At 33.0% G+C, this 16893-nt stretch overlaps 1 protein-coding gene across 1 annotated transcript in view; it reads right to left on the reverse strand.

The window, feature by feature from the left end:
* Positions 1-1987: 1987 nt before the first annotated feature.
* The window catches only part of LOC134706913 (uncharacterized), a 36082-nt gene continuing 21176 nt past the window's right edge, over positions 1988-16893 (reverse strand). The window contains exons 2-4 of the mRNA XM_063566277.1: positions 4725-4899; positions 3139-3317; positions 1988-2426 (exon numbers count right to left, since the gene is read on the reverse strand). Coding sequence (XP_063422347.1) covers positions 2143-2426; positions 3139-3317; positions 4725-4899 — 638 coding nt within the window. The 3' untranslated portion in view covers positions 1988-2142. The remainder of the gene's footprint in view (positions 2427-3138; positions 3318-4724; positions 4900-16893) is intronic.

A 16893-nucleotide genomic window follows, 5' to 3' on the forward strand; every position in this document is an offset into this window, starting at 1 on the left:
AAATAAAAAATGAAAAAACAAACAAACCTATAATTTGTAATACAAACAGGTATCCAAACATATTGCTGGTTGATGAAATTTTGTTTTTAAGTAACACCTTTCGCTTTTCGAATTTAAACAAACTAATTTTATTTTTTCAAATAAAAATTATCTTCCTTATACGTATACACTTTACGGGCGGTTATCTCCTTAGAAAATAAGTTATGTTAAAACCAATGATTTTTTTTAAATGATATCAGATGCTTATTACAGTTGATTTTGTTTTAAAAGTTTACAATCTTACGTCCCTTTGATATCTGCGTTATGTAATGATACTTATAACAAAGAAGATGTGGTTGCTGTTAAGAAAAAAAAATCAAAATGAATAATAAGATCATGAAAAACATAAGTATTGAAAGAAAGGAAGAAAGAAGGAAAATAGACAAAAGTGAACGAACTGTAATACAACTGATCAGTTCTATCTAAACTGTTCTCGGTAACAACCCAGTATTCATTCTATCTAAACCGTTCTCGGGAACAACCAATAATTTGTTCTTTCTAATACTGCTAATTGGTAGAAACTGTCTTATAACTGTACTAGATAGTCTTGACAGCTACACATGATTGTTAATTGGTATATCAAGGTAAATGTCATGAAACAAGAATTAAAGGTTGTCGAATATGGTAAGATATGGTAACAAATTGATGATGCAATAAAATACAATTGACCCGCACAAACTGTGAACAAAAAATCCACTGTATTCACCAAAGGTGACAACTGCAGTTAGGAGAGGGTTTAGGACTGCAAACATTATTAAAACATCCAGGTAATTGACGTGTCTGTCCATTGTCAGGAGTCTGTTATTCAGTAGTTTTTTATTCGTTTAATTCGTTGCTGCATCCATTTGTCAATGTTACCTTAATTGTTTGGTACTTAAAACAGGTCAGTGGTTGTCCCTTTTGAACTAGTTCACATTTTTCATAATTTTTGTTTAGCTTACAAAAAGTGTAGAATGCTCGCATTTTTTTCTTTAATCTATAGGTAAATGTCTCATTTGCAACCATATAAAGAAGATGATGTGGTATGTTTACAATGAGACAACTTCAAATTCTAAATTGTTCAAAAATGCTTATATATAATTACAGTGCCTATGGTAAGAAGAGGGTTGGGTGCCGCACACATGGTTTACACTGCCTAATCATTTCTGTGTCTTTATCAGTCAGTAGTAATTAAGTGGTTGTTACTTGTTTAATTGTTTGCTTTATATCAACTTTCTGTTGTTCCTTTCGTATTTGTAGTCTAACTCGCGTGTAGCGTACGAATTATAATCTGATATCTGAGCTTATTGTAAGAATAGTTCTTTGTAGGTCGAGATTAAATTTCGTTACGTTATAAGTGCCTCCCTTATTTTGACATCATGTGGTTTCTGTCGTTGATGAAGACGTGTGTTGTTGATCTGTGGTTTGCAAGTTGTGTCGACTATCAAATTTGTTAGTTAGTGCGTTTCTCTGTGATGAGTTTTAATGCTGTATTTCTTTCGCTTTCGCGACATTGTATAATAAGCGGGAGGTTAGGCTATCCATAAAACCCGTTTCAACTCACCATTTTTACTTTAAAATGAAAGAACGGTACCAAGTCAGGCATATGGCATGTGTTAGAAAATGTCTGTGTATGTTGGTTTTTGTTTTAGTTGCATTTTCAGTGTTCAAGTTGTTCGTTTGTTTTCCTTTTATAGTTGCTGTGTTTCCCTCGGTTTTAGCTTGTAATCCATCTTTCTTTTCTCTTACTCGATTTATGACTTTTGAACACCGGTATATACTACTGTTGCCTTTTTTAATGTATCAATTGAGATTTATAAACGCCTTTTACTTGATCAAAGGTTATATTATTATTTTCATTGAAATACCTCAATTTACCCATTCATAACAATATTTTCTATTTGGATTAAATAACAAAAGTAGAATTTAATATTTAAAAAATTGTTAGTGAATAATATAATATCGCGGAATCAAAATATATTATCTTGATATCTGAGAAGGCAATACATGCATTAATACTAAATTAGAAATACAAAAACTATTCTGAAAACATTCCGAAACTTATAATGATTCAAACAAAGAAAAACGTATTAATATTTTTTTTTTAAATTTTGTCAACTTTGATCAACTACATGTGTTCATTGAACTTTCACTTCCTTTCATGTTGTCATGCGCAAGATTGTCGTAGCCTGGTGGATAAGCTGGGTTTCCATGACTTGGTGGATAAGCTGGGTTTCCATGACTTGGTGGATAAGCTGGGTTTCCATAACTTGGTGGATAAACTGTGTTTCCATTATTTGATGGACAGGCTGTGTTTCCATTATTTGGTGGAATAACATTTAGTTGTTCAGTGCTGCCCATTATGTTAATGTTACTCCCAAATTGGGGTTGGTAAGCAGTTTGAGGGTCTAAGAATATATATAAATTCATTTTAATAGGCTGATATTAATTTATGTATTTGAATATGATCAAAAAATTAACTCTGTGGTCTGAAAATATTAAATTTTAAACTTGCTAAAATGCTGAAAACAGATAGAAGCACTTTTTTGCATTCTTCCTTTTGATATTGTGTATTTCATTCCACAGGCATGGTCTCTAAATAATTTTACCTTTATAATTTGATATATATCACAAGGTTACCCAACTCGTTTTTTTTGAGAAATGCAACCGGTCGCGGACTTCCGATTTATTTAAATTCTGTGGTTGTTTATCTAAAACTTGTTATGCCATACTTTGTATTAAATGATCTACAAAATGGTGTATAACACGCATGTCTATTGCCGCTATCATTTCTCACAGGCATTCCAAATTTATCAACATAATTATTTTGTCTTCAATCTCACAGTCAAATGGGAATGCTACGAGTTAACTGCCTTGTGTTAAATTATAGTATATAGTCACATCTAGTATTTTAATGCAAAAAAAAAAAAAATATTGTAAGCCAACAAACACCAATCCGTAGAATGCCCACATAAGCAAGAACAATTATGTATGTCGTCTTCATTTCCATTAAGCAAACATTAGTTTGTAATGCAACGCTCTTTTCTTTTCGACGAAATTAACGAATAATTCACAAACAACACAATTTATTTATTTTATACACTGACACTATTATCTTACATGGAGAGGGTACAGTGCCTCCAGTTGTAGTTACATATGTGACAGCAGGTGGAGATATAACCTGACCTTGCACACCTCTTTGGGCTCTCATTCTTCTACAGATGAAGGAGATGATTGAAACGAAAATAGATAAAGCAATGAGACTACCAACAACAGCCCCTATGGTTCCAGCTGTTGACCTATGAAATGTAGAAAATCTTTAAAATATCATAATCATGTTATGAATATCAAATAGAATAATACAAAATAAAAAATGATATGATATGTGTTGTACACTTTTAACTTCTATTTATTGCCGGTTCTGAATCATGTTGAGCATTCTCGGGCCACACGTTACTTTAAGATATCTAAAAGGGTCGTGTTTAATTGAATCGTCAGGTCACAATGTCACTGTCCCCCAAAACTAACCAAGGGCGCAGATAAGATACAGTACCGGAGTGTGTAAATTATATATAAATATATTCTGTTATATATAAGTGTCTAAGAATATAACTTTAACACACTAATGGTTACAGAAATTTAAGTGAAATAATGCATCCTGTTTTTAAACATTAATTCGAAATACTTTTATTTTATTTAAGGTGTTGCACAGTATGTGTGAATGCTGGATCTTCGGGTTGGTTGATAGCAGGTGTGTTGCAAAAGAAGGACGAAAAATACCAAAGGGACAGTCAAACTCATAAATCGAAAATAAACTGAAAACGCTATGGCTAAAAATGATGAAGATAAAAAGAAAAACAATAGCGCACGAGCGCATATATGGTCTGAGATATTTGTCTTTTAAAAAATCAACATATAAGAATTTGTAAACTATACAAGAGAATTGTTATACTAGGTTACAAGATCGACATTTGCCATTTTATATTAAGTTCAAATATGTAATGAATTGTGTTTTCTCTTTCAAATCAATATACATAGTTTGGTATATCTCTCTTTTAAAAGTTTGTTTTGTAGTCTTTTTCCATCTACATCATTTTGGTACATCCGTTGGTTTTCTCTCATAGTTTATGTGTTTCCCTCGGATTTGATTTATAACTTTGATTTGTTTTCTCCCAAACGAATTTGAATTTTGAACGGTGGTTTACTTCTTTTGCCTTTATTTTGTTTATCTTGCAGAGTTGCTAATCATACTTCATCCTTTTTCTGTTTATATAAAACTTTTTTTTAGGTTTTTGTGCTTAGAAATCGCTTTGACACATTCCCCATTTTCATTCTCAATTTTATACTTGATGCAAATAATTTCTGTTTTTTTTCTTGCAGAATATTCATATTTTGTCGACTGTATTTTTTGTTCTCATTTATATCGCTCGTCTTAAACTACGAAATGAACATTAATTTGATAATTAATTATCATAATGTTGTAAACAGTCATTTTAGTTTCGACGGCCGATTATTGTTAAAGAACGACATCATGGAAATGTGTGTATACCAGATGGATTGATCATTGATTAGAGCGCCTTTATTTTCAATTGTTAAATGATTGATTGTAAGCTACATTAAAAGTTGATAATTTCACTTCCATCCGTATATTTATCAATATTGGTTTAATAGTCTGAGACCAAAAAAAATGTTTTTAAAATACATACAGAGTATAGCTGTAGTTGCCTAGGCTATTCAAATATGAATATGACGAGGAACAGCATGGACTTAATGTAGAACTGGAACAGCAGCCGTAGGTACAATATTTGTTGCCATTATATGATAGAAATGAATAGCTATAATTAATGGTATAATAGCATGTTTTACCACTTATTACCACTTCTGAAATACACATGTTTTGGTTAAAATTAGTTGTTACATGACAAATGAAAGAAATAACTACTTTAGTTAATAATTCATAAACTGCTTGACTTTGAAAATATCAAAAATACATTCTATTCGGACACCAAATATATTCAAATAGAATATGCTACGTATGATCATTGTAAAAATAAGTTGTTTATGTAATAGCTTTATTATATGTACCTTTCAAAATAACTGTAAAGGAACATTAAACAAAATTAGGGGTTTTAATCTTTAGATTTGTTTCATTGTTGTATCTCACAAAATATTTTTTATTTCGACATTCAGTTCCTTCTTCCATCAAATTTTCTCTTCCTGTCAAGTTGCTTCCTTAAAACTTTATCCTCATTGTATATGTACTTGTGTTTTGTTTCTTTTAACTTCAAAAAGATTTTTTGTGTCGGTGTTTACAAAGCACTCAATTTGTGGCATAAGTTATATAATATACAATCATGTTATAAATCTTAAACAGGAAATAATTCATCTGAAAATAACTTGTGCAAGTCTTGTAAAAAGAGTATTATAATGTAAACTTTTTCTTTTTAATTATATGACTTCCCAATGGTTTTGTGTTTTCGGATATTTGGATAAAAGAAGAAATACTAAAGTGTATATGTTACTATTCAACATTTTTGGATTGCCTGAACATAAGAATATATTTGAACAAAGCAAAAAATAATAGATGATGCTTGTTAAAGAGGCCCATGAAATTACAAAAGAGTTAAATTATTCAATTCCTTTAAAATCATCACATATATTAATATCATTTACCAGATCAGTTAATAGGTGCATTAAAACAGCTAAACGTTTCAGAATTCTCAGTGGTTGAGTGGTCTAGAGCGCTAGACATGAGGCTAAGCCATTGGTTAAATAGTGTATCAAAGGTGTGAGTTAAAATACCGTTCAAAGATACAAATTTATCGACATAAAAATCAAATTCTGACACTGTGGGTTTAATTTTCAGACATAATTAGGTCTTTCCACTTTTCTGTGGAAAGTCCTATTGTATTTGTTCTGATTATTATTATTATTATTATTATTATTATTTTTTTTTTTTTTTTCTTCCGCCAAATTTTTTTCTTGCGATAAATGTTTGTTTAGCAATATGTCGCTTAGATATTTCTCATATGGTATCGTATAGTTTATGCGCTTTTAAATTTCACCCTGCTAAGCCGAACCATTTTCTTTGTGAGAGTTATCTCCCTATTCACTGTTTATCATGTGTGTGCATCTCCTTCGTAACAAAAAAAGATAGCGACAAAATTCTTTTCACAAATTGTTCGTTACATCCTCAGTAATTTTTGGCGTATTTGGATCGAAGCGATTCGATGAAATTTTATAGGAGTTATCTACCTTTACGGAATAAATTTGTCGCTATATTTTTTTAACTCATAAACCGTTAACCGTATAACCCTGGAATGTTTTTATTTGAGTCCCCTGATTCCTAACTAAGAAAATTAGGTCAAGGTCAAAGGTCAAGGTCATATTTTAGATTTTCATATGTCTTTGATTTCCCTATAACTCTTGAATGGTTATAGATACAAAAAAATTAAGCAGTGAAAAATGCTTGGTACTTCAAGGGGCAACTTTTTTACATTATGACTATATTGATTTTACCATCATGTAAGGGACATAACTCCCATCGATGGTTTTTAAAAAGCCATTTTTAGGCAAAACTCTTAAACAAAAGGTCCTTGACCCATAGGGTCTTTTGCAATGACCTTGTGGAGCAATGACCTTGACGAAGGTTACAAGGTCAAAGGTCAAGGTCATCAAATTATGTGGTTTTGGCACTATTTAAACAGTTTTATGTGTGTTTGAATTTCAACCAACCAACCAACCAACCAACCAATCAATCAATCAATCAATCAATCAATCAATCAATCAATCAATCATGATCATGATCAATCAACCAATAATGATCATGATCAATCAATCAATCATGTTTCCGTCTCATGTGTTTCTTATAGGGTTCAACCAACCAACCAACCAACCAACCAACCAACCAACCAACCAATCAATCAATCAATCAATCAATCAATCAATCATGATCAACCAATCATGTTTCCGTCTCATGTGTTTAATATAGGGTCCAAGATCTTCGTTGTGTCTTTTTCCGTGTTTCAATTGACCCTATCCAACGTGTGTAACCAACCAACCAACCAACCAACCAAACAACTTATTAATCAATCAATCAATCAATCAATCATGATCATGATCAACCAATCATGTTTCCGTCTCATGTGTTTAATATAGGGTCCAAGATCTTCTTTGTGTCTTTTTCCGTGTTTCAATTGACCCTATCCAACGTGTTTAACCAACCAACCAACCAACTAATCAATTAATCAATTAATCAATCAATCAACCAATCAATCAATCATGATCATGATCAATCAATCATGTTTCCGTCTCATGTGTTTAATATAGGGTCCAAGATCTTCTTTGTTTCTTTTTTCCGTGTTTCAATTGACCCTATCCAACGTGTTAAACCAACCAACCAACCAACCAGCCAACTAATCAATTAATCAACTAATCAATCAATCAACCAATCAATCAATCATGATCATGATCAATCAATCATGTTTCCGTCTCATGTGTTTAATATAGGGTCCAAGATCTTCTTTGCTTCTTTTTCCGTGTTTCAATTGACCCTATCCAACGTGTTTAACCAACCAACCAACCAACCAACCAACCAACCAACCAACTAACCAACTAACCAATCAATCAATCAATCAATCAATCAATCAATCAATCAATCAATCAATCTGTATGACTGTTTAATCATGACAGTTTATTGAAGGAACAAACTCTCAATTATTCAAGAAAAATTGAAATTTAATATTGTTCTTACGTCACTTCTGAAAAAAAATCCACATGTTCTCTGAAACTACAAGTACAATCGACCTCAAAATTTGCAGTCAGCAGGGCATACATGTACTAAAAGTTTATAAAAAAACTTGGTGCAGATATCTCTCACAGCTTTTCCTAGAGATAAGCAATGGCAATGCCGTAAAAATCGCTTGCTAGGTCCGTAAATCTCAGTAAAAACCTACAATAAAATGTCCGCTCCGAGATTGAAATACTAATCTGTGTCACAAACAGGTGCTGAAAAATGTACATTATCAGAAAATAATCAATAAATGTGTTTTAAAGTTACACCGGATCAATTAAATCCAAAACATGCACTGCCCGTGAACTGTGATGAAAATGTCAATTTCCTACAATGACAAAAGAAATTACATTGTGTACATTCCATCTCTATAGATGTTGTCTGTTTAACGTCCTGACCTAAAGAGAAATAAAAAGACTAAGTTTTCGTTATTATAAACCCGTGTCACGTGATGTCTCGTCAATCTGGCGCGCGCGCTGTACCTAAAATAAAATAAAAACTTTCCAAACTAAACATGAAACTTCTCCGGTAACAATAATATAGACCCCATACAGAAACAAACAAACAAGCAAACAATCAAACAAACAAACAAACACCCCCTCCCCCATTCAATTAATTATAAAGGGGGAAAGACCACCTACAATTGCTTTTTTAAAGCAATTGATTTATATTGTAAAAAACCCTTTTAACCATTCTGTTCCGTTAATAAAAAAAAAAAAAAAAAAATCCCGAGACCCCCTTTTGCCCCCCCCCTTTTTTTTAACCCTCCACTTACAACTGAATGTAGGTTGTGTGCTATCTATCCTATCAACGTAAAACGAACGACAACTCCAGTTTTTTCCATATTATTAGGTCTTTCCACTTTTCTGTGGAAAGTCCTATTGTATTTGTTCTGATTATTAGGTCTTTCCACTTTTCTGTGGAAAGTCCTATTGTATTTGTTCTGATTATTATTAGGTCTTTCCACTTTTCTGTGGAAAGCCTATTGTATTTGTTCTGATTATTATTATTATTATTATTATTATTATTATTATTTTTTTCTTCCGCCAAATTTTGTTCTTGCGCAAAATGTTTGTTTCGCAATATGTCGCTTTGATATTTCTCATATGGTATCGTATAGTTTACGCGCTTTTAAATTTCACCCTGCTAAGGGAAACTATTTTCTTTGTAAGAGTTATCTCCCTTTTCACTGTTTGCACTCTGTGTGCATCTCCTTTGTAACAAAAAAAGAAAGCGACAAAATTCTTTTTACAAATTGTTCGTTACATCCTCAGTAATTTTTGGCGTATTTGGATCGAAGCGATTCGAAGAAATTTTATAGGAGTTATCTATCTTTACGGAATAAATTTGTCGGTATGTTTTTTTAACTCATAAACCGTTAACCGTATAACCCTAGAATGTTTTTATTTGAGTCCCCTGATTCCTAACTTAGAAAATTAGGTCAAGGTCAAAGGTCAAGGTCATATTTTAGATTTTCATATGTCTTTGATTTCCCTATAACTCTTGAACGGTTATAGATACAAAAAAATTAAGCAGTGAAAAATGCTTGGTACTTCAAGGGGCAACTTTTTTTACATTATGACTATATTGATTTTACCATCATGTAAGGGACATAACTCCCATCGATGGTTTTTAAAAAGCCATTTTTAGGCAAAACTCTTAAACAAAAGGTCCTTGACCCATATGGTCTTTTGCAATGACCTTGTGGAGCAATGACCTTGACGACGGTTACAAGGTCAAAGGTCAAGGTCATCAAATTATGTGGTTTTGGCACTATTTAAACAGTTTTATGTGTGTTTGAATTTCAACCAACAAACCCACCAACCAACCAACCAACCAACCAATCAATCAATCAATCAATCATGATCATGATCAATCAACCAATAATGATCATGATCAATCAATCAATCATGTTTCCGTCTCATGTGTTTCTTATAGGGTTCAACCAACCAACCAACCAACCAACCAATCAATCAATCAATCAATCAATCAATCAATCATGATCATGATCAACCAATCATGTTTCCGTCCCATGTGTTTAATAAAGGGTCCAAGATCTTCTTTGTGTCTTTTTCCGTGTTTCAATTGACCCTATCCAACGTGTTTAACCAACCAACCAACCAACCAACAAACCAACCAACCAACTAATCAATCAATCAATCAATCAGTCAATCAATCAATCAATCAATCAATCATGATCATGATCAATCAATCATGTTTCCGTCTCATGTGTTTAATATAGGGTCCAAGATCTTCTTTGTTTCTTTTTCCGTGTTTCAATTGACCCTATCCAACGTGTTTAACCAACCAACCAACCAACCAACCAACCAACCAACCAACCAACCAACTAATCAATTAATCAATCAATCATGATCATGATCAATCAATCATGTTTCCGTCTCATGTGTTTAATATAGGGTCCAAGATCTTCTTTGTTTCTTTTTCCGTGTTTCAATTGACCCTATCCAACGTGTTTAACCAACCAACCAACCAACTAACCAACTAACTAATCAATCAATCAATCAATCAATCAATCAATCAATCAATCAATCAATCAATCAATCAATCAATCAATCTGTATGACTGTTTAATCATGACAGTTTATTGAAGGAACAAACTCTCAATTATTCAAGAAAAATTGAAATTTAATATTGTTCTTACGTCACTTCTGAAAAAAAAATCCACATGTTCTCTGAAACTACAAGTACAATCGACCTCAAAATTTGCAGTCAGCAGGGCATACATGTACTAAAAGTTTATAAAAAAACTTGGTGCAGATATCTCTCACAGCTTTTCCTAGAGAAAAGCAATGGCAATGCCGTAAAAATCGCTTGCTAGGTCCGTAAATTTCAGTAAATACCTACAATAAAATGTCCGCTCCGAGATTGAAATACTAATCTGTGTTACAAACAGGTGCTGAAAAATGTACATTATCAGAAAATAATCAATAAATGTGTTTTAAAGTTACACCGGATCAATTAAATCCAAAACATGCACTGCTTGTGAACTGTCATCAAACTGTCAATTTCCTACAATGACAAAAGAAATTACATTGTGTACATTCCATCTCTATAGATGTTGTCTGTTTAACGTCCCCACCTAAAAAGAAATAAAAAGACTATCTTTTCGTTATTATAAACCCGTGTCACGTGATGTGGCGCGCGCGCTGTACCTAAAATAAAAGAAAAACTTTCCAAACTAAACATGAAACTTCTCCGGTAACAATAATATAGACCCCATACAGAAACGAACAAACAAACAAACAAACAAACAAACAAACAAACAAACAAACAAACAAACAAACACCCCCCCCCCCCCCAAATTCAATTAATTTTAAAGGGGGAAAGACCCCTACAATTGCTTTTTTAAAGCAATTGATTTATATTGTAAAAAACCCTTTTAACCATTCTGTTCCGTTAATAAAAAAAAAAAAAAAAAAATCCCGAGACCCCCTTTTGCCCCCCCCCCCTTTTTTTTAACCCTCCACTTACAACTGAATGTAGGTTGTGTGCTATCTATCCTATCAACGTAAAACGAACGACAACTCCAGTTTTTTCCATATTATTAGGTCTTTCCACTTTTCTGTGGAAAGTCCTATTGTATTTGTTCTGATTATTAGGTCTTTCCACTTTTCTGTGGAAAGTCCTATTGTATTTGTTCTGATTATTATTAGGTCTTTCCACTTTTCTGTGGAAAGCCTATTGTATTTGTTCTGATTATTATTATTATTATTATTATTATTATTATTATTTTTTTCTTCCGCCAAATTTTGTTCTTGCGCAAAATGTTTGTTTCGCAATATGTCGCTTTGATATTTCTCATATGGTATCGTATAGTTTACGCGCTTTTAAATTTCACCCTGCTAAGGGAAACTATTTTCTTTGTAAGAGTTATCTCCCTTTTCACTGTTTGCACTCTGTGTGCATCTCCTTTGTAACAAAAAAAGAAAGCGACAAAATTCTTTTTACAAATTGTTCGTTACATCCTCAGTAATTTTTGGCGTATTTGGATCGAAGCGATTCGAAGAAATTTTATAGGAGTTATCTATCTTTACGGAATAAATTTGTCGGTATGTTTTTTTAACTCATAAACCGTTAACCGTATAACCCTAGAATGTTTTTATTTGAGTCCCCTGATTCCTAACTTAGAAAATTAGGTCAAGGTCAAAGGTCAAGGTCATATTTTAGATTTTCATATGTCTTTGATTTCCCTATAACTCTTGAACGGTTATAGATACAAAAAAATTAAGCAGTGAAAAATGCTTGGTACTTCAAGGGGCAACTTTTTTTACATTATGACTATATTGATTTTACCATCATGTAAGGGACATAACTCCCATCGATGGTTTTTAAAAAGCCATTTTTAGGCAAAACTCTTAAACAAAAGGTCCTTGACCCATATGGTCTTTTGCAATGACCTTGTGGAGCAATGACCTTGACGACGGTTACAAGGTCAAAGGTCAAGGTCATCAAATTATGTGGTTTTGGCACTATTTAAACAGTTTTATGTGTGTTTGAATTTCAACCAACAAACCCACCAACCAACCAACCAACCAACCAATCAATCAATCAATCAATCATGATCATGATCAATCAACCAATAATGATCATGATCAATCAATCAATCATGTTTCCGTCTCATGTGTTTCTTATAGGGTTCAACCAACCAACCAACCAACCAACCAATCAATCAATCAATCAATCAATCAATCAATCATGATCATGATCAACCAATCATGTTTCCGTCCCATGTGTTTAATAAAGGGTCCAAGATCTTCTTTGTGTCTTTTTCCGTGTTTCAATTGACCCTATCCAACGTGTTTAACCAACCAACCAACCAACCAACAAACCAACCAACCAACTAATCAATCAATCAATCAATCAGTCAATCAATCAATCAATCAATCAATCATGATCATGATCAATCAATCATGTTTCCGTCTCATGTGTTTAATATAGGGTCCAAGATCTTCTTTGTTTCTTTTTCCGTGTTTCAATTGACCCTATCCAACGTGTTTAACCAACCAACCAACCAACCAACCAACCAACCAACCAACCAACCAACTAATCAATTAATCAATCAATCATGATCATGATCAATCAATCATGTTTCCGTCTCATGTGTTTAATATAGGGTCCAAGATCTTCTTTGTTTCTTTTTCCGTGTTTCAATTGACCCTATCCAACGTGTTTAACCAACCAACCAACCAACTAACCAACTAACTAATCAATCAATCAATCAATCAATCAATCAATCAATCAATCAATCAATCAATCAATCAATCAATCAATCTGTATGACTGTTTAATCATGACAGTTTATTGAAGGAACAAACTCTCAATTATTCAAGAAAAATTGAAATTTAATATTGTTCTTACGTCACTTCTGAAAAAAAAATCCACATGTTCTCTGAAACTACAAGTACAATCGACCTCAAAATTTGCAGTCAGCAGGGCATACATGTACTAAAAGTTTATAAAAAAACTTGGTGCAGATATCTCTCACAGCTTTTCCTAGAGAAAAGCAATGGCAATGCCGTAAAAATCGCTTGCTAGGTCCGTAAATTTCAGTAAATACCTACAATAAAATGTCCGCTCCGAGATTGAAATACTAATCTGTGTTACAAACAGGTGCTGAAAAATGTACATTATCAGAAAATAATCAATAAATGTGTTTTAAAGTTACACCGGATCAATTAAATCCAAAACATGCACTGCTTGTGAACTGTCATCAAACTGTCAATTTCCTACAATGACAAAAGAAATTACATTGTGTACATTCCATCTCTATAGATGTTGTCTGTTTAACGTCCCCACCTAAAAAGAAATAAAAAGACTATCTTTTCGTTATTATAAACCCGTGTCACGTGATGTGGCGCGCGCGCTGTACCTAAAATAAAAGAAAAACTTTCCAAACTAAACATGAAACTTCTCCGGTAACAATAATATAGACCCCATACAGAAACGAACAAACAAACAAACAAACAAACAAACAAACAAACAAACAAACAAACAAACAAACACCCCCCCCCCCCCCCCAAATTCAATTAATTTTAAAGGGGGAAAGACCCCTACAATTGCTTTTTTAAAGCAATTGATTTATATTGTAAAAAACCCTTTTAACCATTCTGTTCCGTTAATAAAAAAAAAAAAAAAAAAATCCCGAGACCCCCTTTTGCCCCCCCCCCCTTTTTTTTAACCCTCCACTTACAACTGAATGTAGGTTGTGTGCTATCTATCCTATCAACGTAAAACGAACGACAACTCCAGTTTTTTCCATATTATTAGGTCTTTCCACTTTTCTGTGGAAAGTCCTATTGTATTTGTTCTGATTATTAGGTCTTTCCACTTTTCTGTGGAAAGTCCTATTGTATTTGTTCTGATTATTATTAGGTCTTTCCACTTTTCTGTGGAAAGCCTATTGTATTTGTTCTGATTATTATTATTATTATTATTATTATTATTATTATTTTTTTCTTCCGCCAAATTTTGTTCTTGCGCAAAATGTTTGTTTCGCAATATGTCGCTTTGATATTTCTCATATGGTATCGTATAGTTTACGCGCTTTTAAATTTCACCCTGCTAAGGGAAACTATTTTCTTTGTAAGAGTTATCTCCCTTTTCACTGTTTGCACTCTGTGTGCATCTCCTTTGTAACAAAAAAAGAAAGCGACAAAATTCTTTTTACAAATTGTTCGTTACATCCTCAGTAATTTTTGGCGTATTTGGATCGAAGCGATTCGAAGAAATTTTATAGGAGTTATCTATCTTTACGGAATAAATTTGTCGGTATGTTTTTTTAACTCATAAACCGTTAACCGTATAACCCTAGAATGTTTTTATTTGAGTCCCCTGATTCCTAACTTAGAAAATTAGGTCAAGGTCAAAGGTCAAGGTCATATTTTAGATTTTCATATGTCTTTGATTTCCCTATAACTCTTGAACGGTTATAGATACAAAAAAATTAAGCAGTGAAAAATGCTTGGTACTTCAAGGGGCAACTTTTTTTACATTATGACTATATTGATTTTACCATCATGTAAGGGACATAACTCCCATCGATGGTTTTTAAAAAGCCATTTTTAGGCAAAACTCTTAAACAAAAGGTCCTTGACCCATATGGTCTTTTGCAATGACCTTGTGGAGCAATGACCTTGACGACGGTTACAAGGTCAAAGGTCAAGGTCATCAAATTATGTGGTTTTGGCACTATTTAAACAGTTTTATGTGTGTTTGAATTTCAACCAACAAACCCACCAACCAACCAACCAACCAACCAATCAATCAATCAATCAATCATGATCATGATCAATCAACCAATAATGATCATGATCAATCAATCAATCATGTTTCCGTCTCATGTGTTTCTTATAGGGTTCAACCAACCAACCAACCAACCAACCAATCAATCAATCAATCAATCAATCAATCAATCATGATCATGATCAACCAATCATGTTTCCGTCCCATGTGTTTAATAAAGGGTCCAAGATCTTCTTTGTGTCTTTTTCCGTGTTTCAATTGACCCTATCCAACGTGTTTAACCAACCAACCAACCAACCAACAAACCAACCAACCAACTAATCAATCAATCAATCAATCAGTCAATCAATCAATCAATCAATCAATCATGATCATGATCAATCAATCATGTTTCCGTCTCATGTGTTTAATATAGGGTCCAAGATCTTCTTTGTTTCTTTTTCCGTGTTTCAATTGACCCTATCCAACGTGTTTAACCAACCAACCAACCAACCAACCAACCAACCAACCAACCAACCAACTAATCAATTAATCAATCAATCATGATCATGATCAATCAATCATGTTTCCGTCTCATGTGTTTAATATAGGGTCCAAGATCTTCTTTGTTTCTTTTTCCGTGTTTCAATTGACCCTATCCAACGTGTTTAACCAACCAACCAACCAACTAACCAACTAACTAATCAATCAATCAATCAATCAATCAATCAATCAATCAATCAATCAATCAATCAATCAATCAATCAATCTGTATGACTGTTTAATCATGACAGTTTATTGAAGGAACAAACTCTCAATTATTCAAGAAAAATTGAAATTTAATATTGTTCTTACGTCACTTCTGAAAAAAAAATCCACATGTTCTCTGAAACTACAAGTACAATCGACCTCAAAATTTGCAGTCAGCAGGGCATACATGTACTAAAAGTTTATAAAAAAACTTGGTGCAGATATCTCTCACAGCTTTTCCTAGAGAAAAGCAATGGCAATGCCGTAAAAATCGCTTGCTAGGTCCGTAAATTTCAGTAAATACCTACAATAAAATGTCCGCTCCGAGATTGAAATACTAATCTGTGTTACAAACAGGTGCTGAAAAATGTACATTATCAGAAAATAATCAATAAATGTGTTTTAAAGTTACACCGGATCAATTAAATCCAAAACATGCACTGCTTGTGAACTGTCATCAAACTGTCAATTTCCTACAATGACAAAAGAAATTACATTGTGTACATTCCATCTCTATAGATGTTGTCTGTTTAACGTCCCCACCTAAAAAGAAATAAAAAGACTATCTTTTCGTTATTATAAACCCGTGTCACGTGATGTGGCGCGCGCGCTGTACCTAAAATAAAAGAAAAACTTTCCAAACTAAACATGAAACTTCTCCGGTAACAATAATATAGACCCCATACAGAAACGAACAAACAAACAAACAAACAAACAAACAAACAAACAAACAAACAAACAAACAAACACCCCCCCCCCCCCAAATTCAATTAATTTTAAAGGGGGAAAGACCCCTACAATTGCTTTTTTAAAGCAATTGATTTATATTGTAAAAAACCCTTTTAACCATTCTGTTCCGTTAATAAAAAAAAAAAAAAAAAAATCCCGAGACCCCCTTTTGCCCCCCCCCCCTTTTTTTTAACCCTCCACTTACAACTGAATGTAGGTTGTGTGCTATCTATCCTATCAACGTAAAACGAACGACAACTCCAGTTTTTTCCATATTATTAGGTCTTTCCACTTTTCTGTGGAAAGTCCTATTGTATTTGTTCTGATTATTAGGTCTTTCCACTTTTCTGTGGAAAGTCCTATT

Source organism: Mytilus trossulus, chromosome 1 (assembly GCF_036588685.1).
Source record: "Mytilus trossulus isolate FHL-02 chromosome 1, PNRI_Mtr1.1.1.hap1, whole genome shotgun sequence".
In the NCBI taxonomy this organism is placed as follows: domain Eukaryota; kingdom Metazoa; phylum Mollusca; class Bivalvia; order Mytilida; family Mytilidae; genus Mytilus; species Mytilus trossulus.